Genomic DNA, 21,233 nt, shown 5'->3' on the forward strand with positions numbered 1-21,233 from the left:
AAGCCCCTAAACAAGGTTTGGCTTGCTGACTCCACAGCCAGTGGTGGGTAAAGCCCAAGTCGGGAACATGCTGGCTGCCGTGGGAATGCTGTAACAGTGACAGAAAGTACATGTATCCTTCCAATATCTAAACAGGCAAAGCATGAGTGAACAGAAGTAATTGTATGCCCTAGGGATGAGAAAATAAATTTAAGAGAACATCTTTCAAAAATCCTTTGTTTGAGGCAGATGAAATAGATCACTGGTCTTCATAGATGAGGGAGTGAGAAAAAGAAGGCTGCTCTTTAAGTGTATAAGGTTTGTCAGCTTTGGGGGGGAAGAGACAATTTTGATTCTGGCTGTTTTCAGTTTTGTCTGGCTCACAGCCATTGCCCAGATGAGGCTCTTTTGAACCATAGTAGAGCTTATTTATTGTATACTTCATATATACATATACAAACACACACAGAGAGATCTCAAAGGGTTATGTTTGAGGTAATGTAAGCCAAACAAGAAAATGTTATGGTTCTGATTAGAAGTGATTACGTGAGCCTTTACAATAAGTATAATTTATATAATACCTTAAACATACATTTAACAGTGTGAACACCAACAAGCTCTAGAGCATTATTATGCTTATGAAGAGATAGGAATAAAGAGTTTTTCCAAACTTGCTGTGACTCACAGTTGTGATAGAGTCAAGAAATTAAGACTGATTTCTAGACTGGTATGCTGTAATTGGCTGGGAAGTCTGTTACAGGGATGTCTGGCATGCTCTGACATGTCCTTCTGATGTTGCAGACCCCAGAGCTGGATACAGTACCCAGGTGGGGGTCTCACCAGAATCGAGCAGAAGGAGAGAATCACCTCCCTTGACCTGCTGGCCACACAGGATGCAATTGGCTTTCTGGGCTGTAAGGGCACATTGCCAGTTCAAATCCAGTTTTTTATGCACCAGTACCACCATATCCTTATCCACAAGGCTGCTCTCGATCCCTTCATCACGCAGTCTACTGATACTGGTGATTGCCCAAGCCCATACACTTGGCCTTGTTCCAACCCTGTAAGGTTCACACTGGCCAACTCCTCAGGCCTTGAGACCCTGAGAGGTAACTGGGGGTGACATCCCTTCCCTCAAGCAACTACGCCAGTAAGCTTGATGTCATCCACAAACTTGCTGAGGTCCCAAAATGCTGCAAGCAGAGGGACCACAAAGAAAGCCACCACCCAATGATTGTCGTCTTCTTGAGAGCTTTGTGCCTTGAATTTGTTTCTTCCCTGACACCATGAAGAAAGATCATTAGGAAATAATCGTGAGGGGGAAATAAACATCAGGGCTGTTTCCACCACTCACCTTCACAGGGAGAAGTATAGGAGAAGAGAGGGAAAAATCCCAGAAATACTTCTCAAAAGGCAGGAAAAAAGAAGCTTTCCTATGTCTTGGGGTGAAGGACAAGCCAAATACCATCAGAGTAATCCAAAACACTCTTCTTTCCAACTGTAACAAGGCCATGCTTGGTATCCTGTAGCCAACTTGAAAATCTTTACTGTGGGAGCTGGGAAGGTGTAATACAAGAGCAGAGATTTTCTGGCACACTCATATGACTAAGGCTGTCATCCCCAGATGCCCTTGCAGGCGGTCCCGCCCTCCGGAGCAAACCAGGCTTCCCACCTCCTGCTGCAGGTGGCTGTACCCCATCACCACCTCTGAGCAGCAACTGGCAGTTAGTATGGGACAATAATCTGCATTTGGAGCAGTAAACAAAGGTAGGGGAGATGGTTCCTGTCAGCCCTACCATTTCTTTTAGCCTTTCCCTGCTGCCTGCCCCATGCACACAGGTATGCATTGCCTGCATGCAACCTTCAGGGTTAGCACTGAAAACAAACTCACCTGTTTCTTTGAAGCAGCCCCTCACAGCCCAGTTTCACCTGCAAACAAAGGACTGCACATAATCATTGCCCTCAGTCCTTCTTTGGTAAGGGGGATCCTCGGGATGTATTCAGCTTGTCCCCTGTGACCACCATCAGCTTATCACCTGCTGCAAGGGAAACAGTGACAGCAGTGAAAGTCAAACCTGCACTTCTCTGAGAGGTTGCCCTGTGGGTAGACAGCATGGCATCTCTCAACCTCAAAGCATTGGGTACAGAAAGAAGCCTTCTGGCACATCAAGCCTATTCTGAACCTTCAAAAAGAGGAATAAAATGTCCAGCATCCCTGGAGATGCTAAGAAATCGATACAGGTTGCAGGGTGAACTGGAACTGCCTGGCAGGAGAAAAGCCCCACTGCAGATGATGGGTCACTGATGCAAGGTGCTACGATGAGTTGAGTAGATCATTTATCTCAGTTACCTTTGAGACTCTCAGACAGCCCCTTTGGATTTGAACCATCAATTTGCACCAGTCTGCTTCAACGCAGGAGCAAACAGCTTTAGTCAGTCAGAGAAAAAAGCATCCAGCTGAGCCCCTGATCCATTAGCTATCCACAGAGGGACCCCCCTCCCTGCAGAAGAGCCTTGGAGAAAAAGTCTCTCTCTGAAAAAATGTGTCTCCATGCCCTAACCCTGAGGAGGAAAGAAAGGGAGAAGAATCCAGCCTCCTGATGGTACCATGAAAATTTCATCATGCTGGGTTGTGTACCTTTGAGCACCCATTTTCCTGGATGTCCCTTTTATTCAAATAATGTTTCATAAAATAGTTCGGTCTGGGGGAAATCTTATCCAAAACAGAGCAAATCAGCATCCAAAGACACAGGGGTCTTATTCCAATGTGAAAGGCAAAACTGAGGGGGGGGCAAGGCCAGAGAGAAAATAAGATATTTACTCCTCCAAATAAGCTTAACATAACCTTTATATTTCCCAAATAATTCATGTATCTGAAACTGTAAATCTGGTGCTGCTGTAAGATCTGCGTGTATTAGGGTATTGCTGTCCTGCTACAGAGCAGCTGTAAGGAGGAAGGACCTCTGTAATCATCCGCAGAAAGGAAATTTTCAGGTAAGCACAAACAAAGAGCATTCCTGTTTTCTTAGTGAGTTTAAGAAAACATTCCTAGACCATATTACATTTTATCAGAGTTTAAGCTTTTTCCATTAGTTCTTCAGAAGTATTTGAGTATATCCAAAGTGCAGAAACAACTAGGGACACAAACAAGTTGTGCAACAGCAGAAACTGAATTCAAGGCTTAGTGTTATGACAACCTGGGATCTCAGTTTACATGGGAAACTGCTTTAAATTGATGAGAATACATACAGGGATTAGAGTACTAAAGAACACTCTGAATGGAAATTTTCTTCCATAATCCGTGTATTTTACTCCCCGTGCAGACTTACCTTCATTAAAGTTATTCTTGTGGTAGTTTTCCACCACAACTTACATTCACCATAGTTAAGTAAATCTATAGATACACAGCAGGCCTTCAGTAACTCCGGTTTCTCAATCACATTTGCAGAACTTGGATGTCTCCTTTTCTTTTTCAAGACTCAGGTAAGTTACTGAAGGGGACGATGACCGCATAATTTACGACAGCTGTGACATTCACTTATGACAGCTCTGACATTCGCCGTTACTCATCTCTTTCAAAACATCCACGAGAAGGTGGTGGCTCAGTGTATTGTAGCAGCTTAATGCCAGCACAGCATAAAAACTGCCACAGATGCTCACCATCACCCATTATAAATAAAACATGAGACTCCTTGCAAGGTCCGTGAGTTGTCAGTGCATTTGATGTAATAGGTTTTGGCGTGTGACAGTGCAAAATGGGCAAGTCACAGGATGCCCTTCATTGCTACAAATGGTCTATTGATTTCTAGTGATGCCTTTTGCACCTGCTGCTGGACTCCCCAAAACTCTCAGGCCGTGTTGAAGGGCTCAAGTAAGGGAAATGCCTGCGTGTGTTTTACAGGTAATTATTTTTTCAGAAGGATGTAGAAAGGCTCGTGAGACAGATGCAGACAGGCAAGGACCACATGTTTTAAACAGGCTTTAGAAAAGTCAGATGTGGTTTGGATATATTACTTTTGATACTGTAAGAGAAACTGTGTAGTGGAAGTGTTTAGGCATTTACAGGTATGTGAAAGTCTTGGTTTTTTGCTATCCTGTGCTGACTTCCAAGATAAATATGAATAATGAAAGTGCAGGAGGAAAACGGGAGGCTTGAACTTGCCCAGCTGTTAAGTGAAAATTGGAATTTCATCAGCTGTGAAGACACTGTGCATTGCATATCCATTACTCATAAGCTTCCCACTGTACCCAGCTTTACAGATTTAAGCATAGCTTTGTACTATGTTCGCACACCCACAGCACAGCAGCCCATATCTGCCAGTGTGAAGGGTGTGCCACAGTGACTTCCACATACTCAGTATTTTAGGGCAGGATTCTTGGCACAGAACAATGGAAAGCATGGGACACTGAAAGAGCTGGTGACAGAATTAATGAGTTTAAGACTAAGTGGAGATTAGCTAGCATTCCTAATCACCCTGTGGGAGGAGGTAGGGGGACAAACAGTAAAATGATGTTTTCCTTGCTTCGGATTGCAAAACTAATTTCCCAACAAAATGGCCCTGTCACAGGATCATTAAGGTTGGAAAAGACCTCTAAGATCATCAAGTCCAGCTGTTAACCCAGCACCACTTTGTTCACCACTTAACCATGTCCTCAAGTGCCACAGCCAAATGTCTTTTGAACACTTCAGGGATGGTGACTCCATTACTTCCCTCGGCAGCCTGTTCCAAGGTCTGAACATGCTTGCAGTGAAGAAATTTTTCCTGATACTCAATCTAAACCTCCCTTAGTGCAACTTGAGGTCATTACCTCTCATCTTGTTACTTGGGAGGAGAGACTGACTCCCGCTTTGCTACAGCCTCCTTTCAGGCAGTTGTAGAGAGTGATAAGGTCTCCCCTGAGCCTCCTTTTCTTCAGGCTAAACAACTGCAGCTCCCTCAGCCGCTCCTGTAAGACTTGTGCTCCAGACCCTTCACCAGCTGCATTGCTGTTCTCTGGACATGCCGCAGCACCTGTGCAACTTAAGGGAGATTCAGATTTTTACACTGTTGTGGATCAGCTCTGATGGTGAATATTTGGCAATTTATTGGTCCAAATAAATAAGACATGCTGTGATCAAGATCTCATTGCCCATTTGCTAAGGCTACTTGAGAGTTTGCCAAGATCCTCTTCCACCTGGCAGCACTGGAGATGCTCTCCTGAGCAGTAGCAGATCTAGTTTCCCTAGCTCCCTCAGCCCTTGCACCTTTGTTCAGACTCACAGCAAATGCTTTTAAGAGTCATGAAGTTTCAGTGTGCACGACAGCTCTCAGTCTGTACGAAGCAGATGCCTGCTATGTTGGTGTTGCTGCCTTCCTGCCTTCTTTGTTCAACTGAAGGAAGACTTCTCCAGACCTCTGGTGCTCCTGCATGACTCGCACGATGGGGTGCACAAGGATGTGGGATGCGCCCATTTCACTGGCAGCCTCCGAGGCTAAAGACGCAGCAATGCTGGTCCTGTCCCGCGGTAACACGAGGGGGAGCCCTTGCAGCTTTCAATTAACGGAGACAGCAGGAATACGACTTTTCCCACTCCAAATAAAAAGGCCCAGTTCCCCATCAGAAAAATAAACAAGAGGCCTGAAAGGCGCCTCTGATCTTCTTCACAAGGAGATTGCTTCTGGTTCAAACAAGTGCAAGCCACAGACCACTGGGAGAGGGGAAGGTCAATTGGTCAATCCCTCTTCCTACACGTCCCTCTTTCTGAAGGGGTAACAGGGTGCAGGATGGAGTGGGGACATGTTTTCCCACACTGTCATTTTAAAACACTCCAAGAATGCCAGGGAAAACTTTGCTGAGTCGATCTGAATAACCCTGTGGTCAATTTTTGCCCAACAGAAATGAGAGAACAAAAAAATCTCTTTACCCCTCCTTAAATGAAACTACCACAGGTGACTTGCCAACAGGGGTCCCAGAGGTTGCTTCCAGGGAAATTTGCTGCTTTCAGGAGGACAGCTTTGGCCACTTTGAAAAGACACTGCAGGTTTTGCTCTCCCTTGCCACCCAATTTTAAATACATTTGAGCAGAGTACTTCACTACATATTCTATGCACAGGATGTCACTATATATTCTGCAATTCTAATAATATATTCTGTTTTTTAAGACCAAAGTAAGTACTAACTGCAAGCACCTACTCCAAGATTTTTTTTCCCACAAAATACTGTTGTATCACTCCTAAAGAGGAATTACAGTGAAAAAGCATCTTATTCACAAGTCACATTCTTCTGCTACACCAGTCTCCCGTCATAATTCTGCATCCCAATTTTCCTCAAAGCATCCAACAGCATACATGCAATTAGCAAAACAATCCCATCTGTTCCACAAGTCAGTACTGACAACTTTACTGTTAAAATACATGTATTTCTCTTCGTGCAGCTGTGCTTAATCTGTCAAGGGGAGAAGAGCCTGCTGTGCTCAGAGCATTGTGTGGAGTGCCCAGGTTCTCATCACAGGGCTGCAAAAGCCCAGGTGGCACCGGGAGCTCCCAAAGGCCCCATCCCTGGCCACTGAAGCCCCTGGGATGCCTCTAAGTCACAGACCTCCAAAAGCACTTCCATGGAACCATTGGTTAGAGATCCCTTTTTTGTCTGTTCCCTTAAGTTTTAATGAAAGACACAAAAAAACAAGCTCAAACAAAAAAGCAAACAGGCACTAGAGGCAGTGATGAGCAGCAGGACACTGGAATTGATTCTCTAATGGGGAACATGTGGGCAGTAAGAGCCAGCTGAACCTCATCCACCAGCAGGGACTGCTTCCCAGCCTTGGGACTGCATACTTCATCCTCTCCCCCACAGCGTGAGGTGCAGGAACCCATGCTCTCTGACTGTAAACCAGGCAGCTGAATATCCTACAGCAGAAAGCCTCAGGGGCTCACCTACTCCTGGGTCTCCCTACCAGCGAGCAGATCAGTCCTGCCTGTCCTAGGTCTCTGTCACGTTGCAGTTATTATACAACAGCTTCCTTCTGGCCACAGTGCCGTCATGCTCCTGGTGAGCTCTTGCAGATTGTCTCCCTTCAGCTTACAATATTAAGAAAATATGGAAAAAGATGAGATAGCATCTGCCTCGTTCAGATCCTGCCTCAGTCACAGCCTAGAGGGCAAGCTTAGCTCATGGCAGGAGATAAAAGGTGGGACGAGGTATCCAAGTCAACCACAGGTGATCCAAACTTGTCAGCCTGAGAAAGGATGATCTAAAGGATGAACTGTTGACCTCAACAGGAATGGAAATATAAATAAAGAAGTCTGGATAAAAGCAGGGACCAATCATTTAAACCAGGGACTCGGAGCAAGCAAGGAACTTTCTCCCCACTGATGTCCTAGATAAATGGTATACTGATTCTGCCTGGGGGCTGCTGTTATCTATTAAATATTTAGGGAGTTTCCACCCCCACCTTTTGATTGATATGGCTGCAAGTAGGTTTCCTGTTCTTGGGCAGCAGATGAATTTTAACTTTCATCTTTCCATAGAAGGCAGCAGTCTTGTTAGGGAGGGCATTTGAACACTTACACCATCATGTAGGACGTGTACCCCTCACCAAAATGCAAGCAATCAAGAGGAACAGATTGGTTCAGGCAGTATTCCATGAAATCCTCACTGCAAGCAGTGCAAGCATGCAGCTAACAATTAAATCTGTAAGAAACAAATCAATTAATCCAACAATAGTGCAGTAAGTTGGCCCTGAAGCAAGTCAATTGAACTAACAAAGCAGGGCAGTAAAGCAGGTTAACAGAAAAAAAGTAAACGTAGAGTCATTTAACAGACACCAAGATGTCCTGGTTCCAGCTGAGCCCCAAAGGTATTTTTACCACCTTCTGGCCACATAGCTCCCCCTGCAGCCAAAGCTCTGAGGGACCTGACTCTATAGCACTGCTGAGAACTGCTCAGCTTGAGTGCCTTAATCTCTCAGAAAAACACATTTCTTTATTGACTGCAGGCAGTGTCCAGGGAAACCGGGCTGATCAGGCTAAAGTTACTGTTCCGTTCACTCCTTTGAATCCTCTGCTTGAATCAATTCAAGCCTTTCTGCACCCCAAACCAGTAAACTCTTCACTAGGTTATCCCAATCAACATACTCAAGTGAACATTTTCAAGCCCAGACCTGCAAGGCTGCCCCCAGAAGACACCATCCATGGCTATTGCAGAGATGCAGAAATCATCCCCAAAGCGATGTGTGACATTTCATTAACACTCAGCCCCACATGGACGTGAGCTTCCAAAGCAGCTAAGTTATACTTAAAAAATACATACATATGATTTGCTAGAAAATTATGTGTGTGAGTTGTAAACGTGATGAAGCTGAGCTTGCTACAAAGAGACAAAACATATGGGGCACTGCAGTAGCAGCACATTCTCTAGCAGTGAGGGAGACAACCTACGTGGATACTGCCAACGCACTCCAAGGGCAGTAAGCCAGAGGAAGGCGATGCCACCATGGGACTGGTTACCATCAAGATGGTGGTACCACATGCTGAATGCATAAGCAGGATGCCAACAGGTTATTTATGTACAACAAATGCATTATATTAGAGCACTTTGGGCAGAAATCAAGAAAAAAGCTTTTATGGCACAACAAAAGGCTTGCATTTACAAACACAGTAGCCACTCAATTACTTCTCAATACCACCATAGCTTTCTATTATCTGCCAGGAAATAATGTATGTTCACTTCTCTGCCATCAGCCATCCACCTCCTCCTGTTCATGCATTTCTACTTGTCTCATATATGTCTATCAGCAAGTTTCAAAGGACACGCAAGGTTTGATTATAAAGATAATGTGGCTCTACGTTTTCCCCAGCTGAAAGCCTTCCTCTCTTTTTAGCCCCCAACCTTCATTCCTGGTACAGCTGTCAAGTTCTGCAAACAAATCCATGTCTCTGAGTCTGAAAGCTCCCAGTAGGTCAAAACTGTGCAAAATATACTGTGCACGTAATCAGAAAAACATGTACAGTAGTAGTGCATGTAGATGCAATCAATTACTTCAGCTTCAGCCCTCATGAGATAAGAACATACTAACCCCCTTCCGTGAAAGAGGACAGCAACGTCCAGAAAAATCACAAGTTGCAAAAACTGTACCTTGTTTTCCAAGTCCCAGTTTAAAGTCAGAACAAAATACCCTTTTGCCCTTGTTTAAAAATAAATGCTGAACTTTCAAAGATGCTCCAAGCCATGCAACGCACTAATCTAGTCCAATATGTTACACAAAGCCCAGCAGAGGGATGAAGTCGCCCCTGTGAATGCATCAATCCTTCACATTATGACTTGTTAAGACAGGACATTATCACAGATATCTTCTTCAAGGCAGAGGAAAAATCCAAAGGTACAGTTCCTCTGCCAAAATCCTGTCACTTTGATGCCACAGAAGCCCTGACTCCAGAATGCCATTCCCAACTACAGACGGCATGATGCGGAAAGGGGGCCAGCTTCAGTTGGGCCGTCGGTTTTGACCATCTACGCGTCAAGGAGAGAAACTGCAGTAAGCAGCTAATGCCACAGGGGCTGCCAAGTTCTTGGGAGTCTCCTTCAAATGAAGGGGAAGTCTTTATGAAGCCTATGTGCATATACTCCTACTCATATGAGAAAAGGGGAGTGTCAGTTGTCAGCACTGAGCCAAAGTTTAGCTCACGTGAAACGGTCCCCTTCCACCCCTACTCTGACCTCTGCTTCTCTCTCCGGAGTACCACATGTACAGCACACCAGAGGCACCTTATCATGAATAGAGACCACAGACTGAAGCAGGCAGATTACTCCTCCACTAGTAGTAGGAAAAGAACTGCCTTTTTTGAGTTGTTTTTTGGTGTTTTGTTTTTTTTTTTTTAGGATATAGAGAATTTTCCACCTGGCTCAGGAAACCCTAAACTTGCCTAGGCCATGATAGTGTCCTTGCTAGTTATCACCTTTAGCCTCAAGCAGCACTTGAACAGAAGGAAAAAAATAAAGATGTAACATTTTCCAAGGACAATGAATCAGTTCAGCAAAATTTGAAATATACAAACTGTTTACCAAAGAACACCTAGCAGTTACTAGCCAATAAACCATAAACTTTTTTTTGTTTAAATACATTATTTAATGAGTTTTCTTTAAAAAGATATTTTGAAGTTCAAATTACAATGAAGTACAATCTTCTAGATCTACAGTAGACAGTGCTATAAACATTTACCAAACCAGGTATTTTAATGTTTGCTCCTGTGTTGTTATTGTTATTATTTAAGTAAAAGGAACTAAAAATCTCTTGTTAACAGTAATCCTGTTCTAACTGGGCTATTTCACCCTAGAACAGAGTAAGGACAACAGCCTTTTACCACAGTCCTCTCCCAAAATACAGACCAAATGCCAAGCAGGAGCAAGACACTCTCATGATTGCATACTAATTCAGCTTTTTAAAGAGTGACAAGTGAAATGGAGCAGGTGGTTAGAGGCAATACTGAAAAAGGGTGTTGCTCCTTTCCCACAGGAATCACAAAAAGATGCCCTTTTGCTACCAAAGTCTGATTGCCATTGAACTCATGTTCATTCAGCACAGTCAAGCAAATTTGAGTTTGTGTAGGTAGTTTTGAGTTCACTTTTCTGCCTTCTCCTTATAATTTCCCCTCTTCTCTCTGTATCCAATATTTTCTTCTCCCTTTCTTATCCCTTCATCGTTTCTATCTTCAGCCTCTCAGTCCCAGTGGCATACAGCCAGAGCACCACTCCTCTTCAGTCTTCTGGAATTGTCAATACTGTGGCAAAGGGCAAATCAATAGTGCTGAACTAGTACTGACAAAGAAAAGAAGAAACGGATCAATTCCTCAGAGAGTTGTTTCTTATCTTTTAAAGGCCACTTTGTGTGGTCTTTAAATTCTGAAAGTACACATGCGCTTCTGCAGTTAGTGTAAAAATGTGATCAAGCTGAAAAAGTTTCAACACTTCTTGGTTTAACTGAGCAGCACGCTGCTAAGCCACAGCAAGCTACTCCTTGAGAGCTGCTGCTCAGCTATTCAGACATAAAAGCAGACATCAGGTGTAAATTTTATATTTATTATAACAAAAATTATGACATGTTCATTTGTGCATTCGGCTTTAATATAACTCTTGGTATGTAAATGTTCTACAGCAAATGAGCTCTATACAATCATGCTGGTTGTGGCAGCAGTAAGGAACACAAACAAAACGTGTCTGTAAAAGTAAGGAAAGAAAGAGACCGGAGGAAAAAGTGGGTTTCTATAAACAGTCTACACCACCTTGGCTCTAGCTAACTTGTACACAGCCACGCAGTCCTTCACGCTCCATGACCACAGCCCAAAGAGTCGCTTAAGAAAAAGGGTCAGTTTTTCAGGTTGTGTCCTTAATGCCAAGGCTACAAAACATGTAAGCATCACTATACAACACTGAGCTATTTACAGGAATTTCCCAATCAACTGTTCTCTCAGAGAAAATTAGTGAATCTCAGTGACTTAAGTCACCTGAAAGAGTAAAGCAACTCCTAGGAGTTAGTCTCCATATTCTACAAATGTCTATCATTTTCAAGACCAAAAAAAGCCTTTTCTCTCAAAGAAATACAGTATTACAATATTACTTAAATCATTTAGCACTGGCTACTGCCCTGCTTTTCAAACAAAACAAACAAGCCATTTTAAAAAATATTACATCATCATCTGTTTCTCAGCAATATATTAAACCTTTTTATTTTTTTTTATTTTTTTGTTTTTCTGTTTTTACACTTGATATGTTAAGGGAAGATTAACTATTTTAAACTTTACCAGTCAAGCGTCTCTAGAAGAAAGTCAATGAATATTAAACCTAACAAACTGAAAAGCTGCAGTTATCTGTAGTGGCAGGATAAGGAAAAGGAAGTATATAAAGGAAAAGGATAAGGAAAACCCCTGCTGTAATGCAAGCCCACTGGGTCTCACACTCTAGTGTCCTTATTTGTTAGTTTATTTCCGAGCAGTGAATAGAGTGGGTCATAGTGGTGTGTCGTAATAGTCTGCCAGGTGGTCCATTGGATACTGCCTCTGCTGCTGCTGCTGCTGCTGTTGTTGTTGTTGTTGTTGTTCCTGGTGCTGCTTCATAATCTCCTTCACTTCTTCCTCAAGCTCTGGTGGGATGATGAACTGATCATCAGGATCAGGCTGTGCTGGAGCAGCAAAGTAGCCCCCAGTTTTTCTGAGTGGTGCATCCGTTGCAACTTCAATTAAGTTATGGCTCCTCTCGTGTGGTGCCACAGAACCATTGCCCCGCCGACGCCCTATTGTGCCTGTGGCAGAATATTCAGCTTTCCTGGGAAGGCCGGGCTCATCTTCATTGGCACTGATGACGATACCTTCGTCGCTGGCTTCCACCGGCACTTGGAGCAGTTGCTTCTCCTTTGCTCGGCTGCAGTGGATGTCCACCTCCACCTCCACGCGGCTGCCGTTGGTGAACACCCCCTCGATCGGCTCCTCGTCGTCGCTGTCAAGGCCGTTGTCAGAGAAGGCGCTGGAGAATGTGGCGCTGGAGAGCTGCCGCTGGAAGGAATTGGACAGGCAGACGGGGTGCAGCATGCAGCGCTGCTCCCCTGGGTAGGCGGGGCTGTTCTCATTCATGGCTACCTGGGGAGGCTCATCAGAGGCTGTGGACCCCACCTCACTGCTCATTTCGGAGGTGGAGATCTCGCTGCTGATTTCCGAAGCCATACCGCTGCTCGAAGACGGCATCCCAAGCGCATCTGTTGGCCTGTCCTTGATGACCACATTGACGGACTGGGGGAAAATGCCTGGGCTGGGGGGTGGGACCCCGTTAAGTTCGCAGCAGCAGAAGCTGTCCTCCGTCACATTGAGCTGCACCACGACAGCGCTGATACTGTCATTGCAGCCGTAACTCTGGGCCAAAGTGCAAAGCTTCTTCGCGGCTGCCAGCGCATCAGGAACGTTTCTGACTGCCTCCACTGCTTCCTCCATTGAGAGGCTGTCCCACAGGCCCTTGCTTCCCAGAATGAAGAACTCATCTTGTGGAGTTAAGGTGATGGACTGGACATGAGGACGCGGCACAACACTTGGGTGAAGGAAGGTGTACCCCAAGATTCTTGTTGAATCTGTCACACCATTCACTTTACCATCCTGAAATTAGAAAGGACAAGAAATTGGAAACAAGACAGACAAGGATACACAGTACCTGCATCTCCTTGCATTTTATTGATGGCTGTTTTTGCAGTACCCCCAATGCTGCCATTTATAGCGCCATTTAAGGAGACAAAAAAGCAAAGTAACTTGCAAGGAGAGACAGAGCTGGGATCAGAGCACAGCAAAGGGTGGTTTGCAATCCTGCACTACACCTCCTACACCTGACTGATTTGTCATCAGCATCACCTATGCACAGACCAACAAAGCAGAAGGCTGTAACAAAGAGCCATCTATTCTGGCCCTGCAGCTGCAAGAGCCAACTGGACAAATGTTTTACTAGTGAGTCAGACTTATCCCTCCTCCACCCACGATATCTGGCTTTATACAGAGCAAAGCAACACACAGCTCCATTTGATATAGGGGCAGGTCATTCAGTTATGAGTCTTCTCTTGCAGCTGTAACAATCGTAGGTTTCATCTTGGCTCATCGCTTCAGAAACAAAAGTTCATTAAAAAATACTTTAAATGAAGCATGCAAGTCAAATGTAGCAGAGAGCAAGTCTGCATGTCTCAATCAGCTGAGTTGTAGTGAAATGTTTTACATGCCCCAATTACTTACTACATTTCCACTTAGATATGACATTTCCAAATGGAGGAGGAGTAGTATCTGAAGGGAAAACATCAGTAAAAATGGACGCATTTGAGAAAAAAAATCCCATGCACGTCCGAATCCCAGAATCCTGTCCTGGTTAGAATCTAAGCTGCCAGAATAAGCAGAGCAAATGTCTGAAACAGCAAGCCTAGCTATCTGTCAGCCTGGTGGGGATAGCTGCACCCTCCTAATTGTGTGTTTGGGAAGCACAGTAAAGGTTGAGGATTTACACTCTTTGGGTCCAGCTAATAACTGTAGGGTTTATTATAAAGCGGATAACCACAGAAAAGTGAACCAAGACTAAAAAAGCTTCTTCTTTAAAACCACTCAGAAGAAATAAAACCCCATGTTGGTTTGTTAACTTTCCCATTAGAAGGTTGACAGCAGTGATAAGCCATCAAAGCACATGAAATCAGTGAGTCATCTTAAGATTCAGCACAGAAATCTCCCTTTCCCTCCACAGAACAACATAATGAGCATGCCTCGGTGATGCACACTACGTTGGAGTGACTCCCTTTCAACTTGTCACATTTGAGATCCCAGTCGTCACCTTTCCCTGGCAAGATCAATAGGCACATGACTTATTCCACACACACACACATCCCTACACACACACGTGCACACTCGGTTCTCAGGCACACAGCACTGAGTTTTCTGCCCTTTCTGAGTCCACCATTAGGAGGACTCGATATTTATCCATGTGTCACACAAAGCAAAGCAAAACTGACAGCAGTGGCTTCAAGCTTCTAAGAAGGGAACAAATAGTTTTATCCTCTCTCGTGGTTCAGCTGAGCACAGAGTGAGTTTTCCTTTTGGGCAAGTGCTCTCTTCAAGAGCAGCCTGTCAAAGGGCAGTTCTGGGAACATAGAAGCTCAGACAGCAAAGTCAGCCTGCCGGGAGCAAGGAGTCTCCTAAGGGAAGGACAGCACTGCTCCAAGTGCTCTGCCCTCTCATCCTTTTCAATTGGAGAGGCTTATCATGACAGCTCCAACACAGCAACTCCTCTCCCATTGGGAGGAGGGTGTCTGCTTTCCTGTTCCAATGCAACACACTTAAAACTGTTCACTCTCAGAAGGTAATCAAAATCTTGCATGGCAATGGGACAGAAAAACAACTTGATTGCATGGTATGAATCACCTTGAAAGGAAAAGTGCAACTCTGGAACCCATACCACGAACGCTACCTCCTAGAGGTTACTAATATCAACATGTAATTTCATGCACTGCTGTGCAAATACTCTTCAAGGAAGCTGCAAATTGCAACAGTCCCAGCTGTTCTCTAACCTCTGTGATAATGGCCTTATGCTGCTTAATCCTCTTCAGTTCTTCTTCACAACTCATCACGTAACACCTGGACAAAGGCAGAGGTTTCCCATTCCGGCAAAGAACTGTTTGGCACTTCCCCACATTTGCTGAGGTTAGCGTGAAGCATCCACCAGGGTCCATGGGATCATGTTTTATATGGCAAAGGACAGCAGAGCCTCCAAGTTTCTGTCCAGCTGTTCCAAGTTTCCTGGAATTAAACAAAACAGTGATTGTTCTTTAACGGGAAAACAAGTGTTAGGGGTACTACGGAGAAAGAGCCGCTGTTCCACAAGCATTCGGGGCATTGACTCTGTCGGATCACTGGGCCAGAAACAAAAGTCTCAACTGAAGACCGTGACACTACAGCAGAAGCACTGCAGAGATCTCACGTGCAACTTTTCAGGCAGTGTGTTATTTTCACATACGCAGATACTCAAATCTGCTCAACTTTAGAGAAAAAAAAAATCTTTGTACTTTTAAAGAATTTCAGTTGTCTCTTTTCCTTTACATCTTATAAATATTTGTTTTAAAGGTCAGATGGAGCTTTGGCTTCTGAAGCTACAGATTTTGTTATAAAAATAATAATTCTGACTGTAAAAAACCTTTACTTTTGAGCAAAAACAGAAGGCAGAGGTTCACTGTTTTGTGATGTCTTCAGAATAATGCTCTTAAAAGTATCAAATTATTAGTAAAAAAAAATCACAGTGGCTGTGAACTCCGCTGTAAGGAGTTTATGCTGTCAGGTAATAACCTATTAAATATATTCTTAGAAATGTTTAAGCCTGCTTTTTCAGCAGGAGTCACAGTGGGGGAAAAAAACCTATCAATAAAATTGAAGTTTTCAGAATCCTGCCATTACAAGGTAAGTTAATTGCAATACTAGGCTGTGAAAAATCATTCATCTTTCCCAGTAGCTTGTTTACTGGGGTCTTCTCCTCTAGTAATTATAAAGCTATTGCTAATATTTCTATTAAGGCTCGGTATATCTAGTAAGAACTTCTGATTCAAAATCCTGGAGAGAATGCACGATTAAATTTGCAACCAAGCTTCAATGTGCTTTTTTAATTTATTTTTTACAAATATGCTTTAGGAGTGCTGAATATCAACTGTAAGCATCAGTGAATGGTTAAATGCAACTGGAATGAATACTATTTCTGGTTCTCCAAAGAAGCGGTTAGCTTATTTTGATTTGAGACGGGAAAAAAAAGCAGCTTGTTTTGTAGGAATGCCACATTTCTGTGAAATTGCATTAGTAACAAACCACTTAATAAGTACTTTCAATACTCAAATTTGTTATTACTTTTGAATATTTCAAGTATATGGCAACCACCTTCTCAGCTAGTAGTCTGAGGTACTGTTATAAGCCATTATGGGAAGGAAGTGTTTTCTCTCTTGTGTTTGTAAGTTTCAGTATCATCCTACTGCTTTTCTATCTCTTCCAATACAACAACTTCAGTACTTCTCCTTTCCAAAGGTGCAGCAATTCAACAATAAGCAATACTACTTTTAATTGATCCACTTCCTTAGTCTTTAAGTTGCTTATTTGCTTTCTCCTTTCTTCCTTTCTTCAATTCTCTTCGTACTCCTCCTTCACTCAGTGTCTCCCTGGGCACAATTTCTTCTTCTGTCAAGAACACCACACACAGTTTCCAAACCACTACACAAAACTACTATTACACTCACAGCTATTGTATCACAATGTCTCTGGATGGGTCCTGCTCAAATGATATTCTAAGGCCAAAGGGATTTCTAAGGAGTCAAACTATCTGTTTTAAATAGCTGTGTAGCCTTAAATAACCCGAATTGGTAGAGAGAAACAGAAAGAGTGAGTCCAGACTTTCAGGCAGCAGTAGTAAGGAAGTTTAAAAAGATGATCAAGACATTCACAACACTGACTTGATTATGGCCAATTGTGAACGGTAAGACTTAGAAAATACACAAAAAAAGAATAGACCTCCACCCACCACTTAGTCATGGGCATTTAGTAATTTTGCAGGTGAGTTGGAGTTTTTCTTGTTTGGCTGGGGAGGTGTTGGGGTTTTTGTCCCCACACCTGAAAGGAACAGAGAGCAATATTCACAAAACAAGCAATAAAAGAAAACGCTGTAGCCAGATACCAAGGCTTTTTCCCACCCCTCACATTTCTTTGAAGCAAGAGCAGGTGTCTGATCTGAAAGCAAACAACCTGCCCAGTGAGCACAGCCAAGGCAAAAAACGCTTCAGATCCAAGACTCACCTCTGCATAACAATGAAAGTGTTGATCATGTATTCCTCCTCATTCTTTGTTTTCTGTAGCTCTTCTGCTAAGATGTCACTCATGGTGCACTGCAGCAAATACGGCACTTCCACATTGCGGTCACCGTCAAAAACACCATAAAGTGCCTCCCGGTTGTCACAGAAGTTGTTGGCTGAAAGTGCTGCCACACACAGCCTAGTGAAAAAATGAAGCAGGAGAACATCATGGATATATCCCACTATTAGTTTAATAGTCAATAAATTAATTAGTTTAATTGGAGACAAGTCAGGCCCATCAACAGTGCTAAGATGGGGCGGAAACTATACTGGAAGTTCAAGCCAAGCACTAAACATTCTTCCTCCTTTTCAGCACGTGAACTAGTCCCTTATTTGCAGAAAAAGGGGGGAAAGTATCCCTGATAACACCAATTTAAACTGCACTTGCTCCTCTAAAAGCCATCTTTGGGACCAAGTTGTGTGTTAAATCATTAAACAGTTGGTAAAGGCTTGCTGGCACTTGCTACAGAAACCTGGGTAGCAAAGGATTTCTCAAAAGGTATTTGAGGCACAAAGATTAATCACATTACTCTTGATACATTATTTGTCAAGTGCTGCCTTAATCACAGGAGTGTCACACACTGTGAATATTCAGAGTTTTGGCCATTCTGTCTCTTCCTTTAGTATCTCTGATTTGCTTGGTAAACATCCTTTGGTTGAAGATAAAGAAGCTTTGCAAAGAAGAAAATGCTTTCAAACACTCAAATCTTTTGCAAGTACCGGAGTCTTGCACAGACCAAATGTGTTGGCTACACTTGTATCTTAGCAACTTCCCTAACAAAGACCAAAGTGGAGAGCCAAGCAGGGGCTTGGTATACAAATGCAGAGTTGTGGCATGGCCTCTGCCTCTGCGAGCCCCAAAACTTTCACTGAAAAAGGATTTCTTTATCTTGGCATAGAGGGACTCTGCTGTTAAAGTGCCCATGTAACAAAACCCACACCAGGTCATACTTGTTCTTAACGCCGGATGCCTCCGTGTACCCGTGACTCCACACTGCCGGCGCTCCTGAAGCGTCACCGGCTGAGGGCTGGTCGATCTTGAAGCAGCGAATATTGCTGCAGGGAGAAAAGAAAGGGGAAAGATGCAATGGATTGAAGTGTTGACATGATTCAACTTAAAACGTGAAGAAAATACCTTTTTCTACTCTCCCAGTTCTCAGTAATAACATTTAATAGAAGAAAATGAAACAGGACATCCAAAATGGTTACCTTTATGTGCCTGTATACAACAAACAATGCCTCTGACAGCCTCTTATGAGGGTGGCAGCTGCACTATTTTGCTTAGCTGGTTTTTCTTTCCCTGCCCTCACCCCAAGCTATTCGTTTCAAACCTGGCCCTGTAGGAATACAAAGCAAATTTGTCACTAGCTTGATGAAAGCCAGTAGAGGGGGGTGACTTTTTTTAACTTATACATCTCTCCCGCCCATTCTAACAACAAGTCTCTGCACTCTTTTCATTGTACTCAAATGAAATATCCTGTATGACCCACAGCATCCCCTAAATGGAAGAAAAAAAAATTATTTAGAAACAACAACATGCAGTAACAGCCTTTCATGAAAACACCCACAAAACTGAAATTAGCTCCATCCTGGTCCTGCATCAACCTGCAAGAGCCAGCCTGTGGTCCTGACAGCAGGCAACAGCCCTTCTGCCTTCCCCAGTTGTGCAGTCCAATTTTACTTACGCCCTTGATCCTCTACCCTGCAATTTACTACCAACATAGCCTTTAGCCTGAATTTCAAGTATCTCACGGAGCATAGTAAAGATTTAAAAAGGGTCCAGCCCTCTCTGTTTATACCTCACAGCCCTGCTTTTCTGGGGAGAGATGACCTACCCCCTGCTCCCTACCGCTCTTTTCCAAAGGCAGGAAAAGTGAGCTCCCCACACGCTGCTGAGACTTCAAAGGCACCTGAACCTTTCATGAACCAAAAGAAACATAAAAGGACACAAGCAGAAAGGTCTAACTGTTCACTCTGAGCATTCATTTTTTCTCTATCCAAATCCCTACCTGACCTGAACACACAGAAAAGTCTTTTCAGCATTGCACAGCCTTCCTCAAATAACCTGAAGTACTGTCACGTGCAGTTCGATTTCTTCTATGTTAATAGCCAGGATGTACATCAGCGAGGGCAGATTAAAAGCAAACAAATTACATAAATAATGTTAGAACCACTTTTGTTTTAAGTTTTTGGTTCTGCAGCCCTCCATGTGGCAAACAGGAGGCAAACATCTTGCCACAAGCATTAGAAGAGATTATCTAACCCCCAATCAGACTAGAAACCTGGATGTCTTCTAAAGTAGCAGAGATTCTAATTCTGTCTGCACCTGCAAAGAAGTACACACATAAGCAAACACTCTTTCTTTGCAGACTTCTCACACAGTGAGGCACTTATCTCTAGAGCACAGGAACTTGAGTCAAAAAGGTTTCTGTTTCTTTTTTTAACTGGATTGACTGACCATTGATTCCTAGGCAGGTCAAGGACCCAAACTTGTCTCAAGGCTTCCCAGCAGTGGTGAAAAAAAAAAGATTCCTTAACGCACTGCTTTCAGCCTCCTTAGTAGCACCACCACAAACAGACCAGAAAGGAATGATATCCAGCAGCACATCCTATGCAGGCAATATGGGCTAAGGCTTCTGAACAGCATGGTTTATTTCCCCCCTTAATTTAAAATGACTGTTACAATTGAACTAGATACTCTTTCCTAGAAATCGGAGTAGCAGCATTTATTTTTTGTTGTTGTTGTTCTTTTTCATTTTAATTGCTACTGAAAATTCTTACATCCACTAAATCCCTTGGCAACATCCTCCTAAGCATGAAAGCATCCTTTAAGATCTCCACACATATTAAAAAAGCAAGCATGCATGACAGGACTCTTCTTCTCACCAGCACTGAGAATACATATTAACCTACTACCTGCTTCAATCTTGCCAGGGCACAGATGGAGAGCTGCCTTTCACATGCAGAAGGAAGATATAAAAAGTATCAAGTGCACAAGTATTTTTGTGCCTGCCAGGAAAATCAAGTGAAAGAAGTGCCTCCTCCCTCACAGTCAATTATAGCAGTATACCATAGAAGTCAGAGTAGCATATCAGTATAGACTGAAACACCTGACTGCAGCAAATGAATATTAGTGAACAGAACAGATCTGAAGTCTTCAGAATAATTTATTTTAAAAAATTAAACAAAACTAAAAAAAAAAAACCACCCTCAACCCCTCCAAACAAATAATCAAGCAAAATGCGCATACAAGGGGAAAAAAGTTTTCTGTGAATTAAGAACCACATATTTGCCAGTGAAAATACGACATGTAACTGGGCCACACTTCTCTTCAACTACTTAGGATTTCAATTTGTACAATAATGCTACAATGCATGATGCCTGAACACTAACATGACAAGAAACTGGGTGTCCATCTTGTCTGCTGGGTTATACACGACAAAAGCTGATATTTCACTTTAAGTTTTGATACAATTCATTAACTGTGTAAAACACATCTTTTTCCCCCTATGAACCAGAGCAAAATTACACACTACTTCTGCAACAAGATTTCCTGTATGCAATAAAGCAGCTCTTAAAATAGAGGAATGCCCCTTTTTTCACTGTCTGCTGCAGAACATGGACTCTTATCTGTGAAAACTCACATTTCCACTTATATTTTGTAAAACCTGCTGATTCAAGCTAAAAGCAAACTCACACCATAAGATTCCCTTACTTGCACAACAGATGAGGTTTACTACTCCAGTGTCTGCTCTTAACCATTTAAAAGAAAACAGCATGAAGCAACTGATCAACCCCTAAAAAGTAAATCAATCCTCCTTGAAACCATTCAATATTTAAGAATCGAAGAGACTTAGAAGGAAACCTGGAGCTGGTGCAGTTCCCTAAA

General features: G+C 43.1%; 1 protein-coding gene across 1 annotated transcript in view; it reads right to left on the reverse strand.

Moving 5' to 3' along the window:
* Nucleotides 1-11,013: 11,013 nt before the first annotated feature.
* PHLPP1 (PH domain and leucine rich repeat protein phosphatase 1) overlaps nucleotides 11,014-21,233 on the reverse strand; it is a 133,830-nt gene continuing 123,610 nt past the window's right edge. Inside the window, exons 14-17 of the mRNA XM_051799354.1 lie at nucleotides 18,296-18,400; nucleotides 17,289-17,483; nucleotides 15,032-15,260; nucleotides 11,014-13,094 (exon numbers count right to left, since the gene is read on the reverse strand). Coding sequence (XP_051655314.1) covers nucleotides 11,961-13,094; nucleotides 15,032-15,260; nucleotides 17,289-17,483; nucleotides 18,296-18,400 — 1,663 coding nt within the window. The 3' untranslated portion in view covers nucleotides 11,014-11,960. The remainder of the gene's footprint in view (nucleotides 13,095-15,031; nucleotides 15,261-17,288; nucleotides 17,484-18,295; nucleotides 18,401-21,233) is intronic.

This window comes from Manacus candei, unplaced genomic scaffold, assembly GCF_025592945.1.
Source record: "Manacus candei isolate 608988 ecotype Guabito, Panama unplaced genomic scaffold, ASM2559294v1 h1tg000049l, whole genome shotgun sequence".
NCBI classification, from domain to species: domain Eukaryota; kingdom Metazoa; phylum Chordata; class Aves; order Passeriformes; family Pipridae; genus Manacus; species Manacus candei.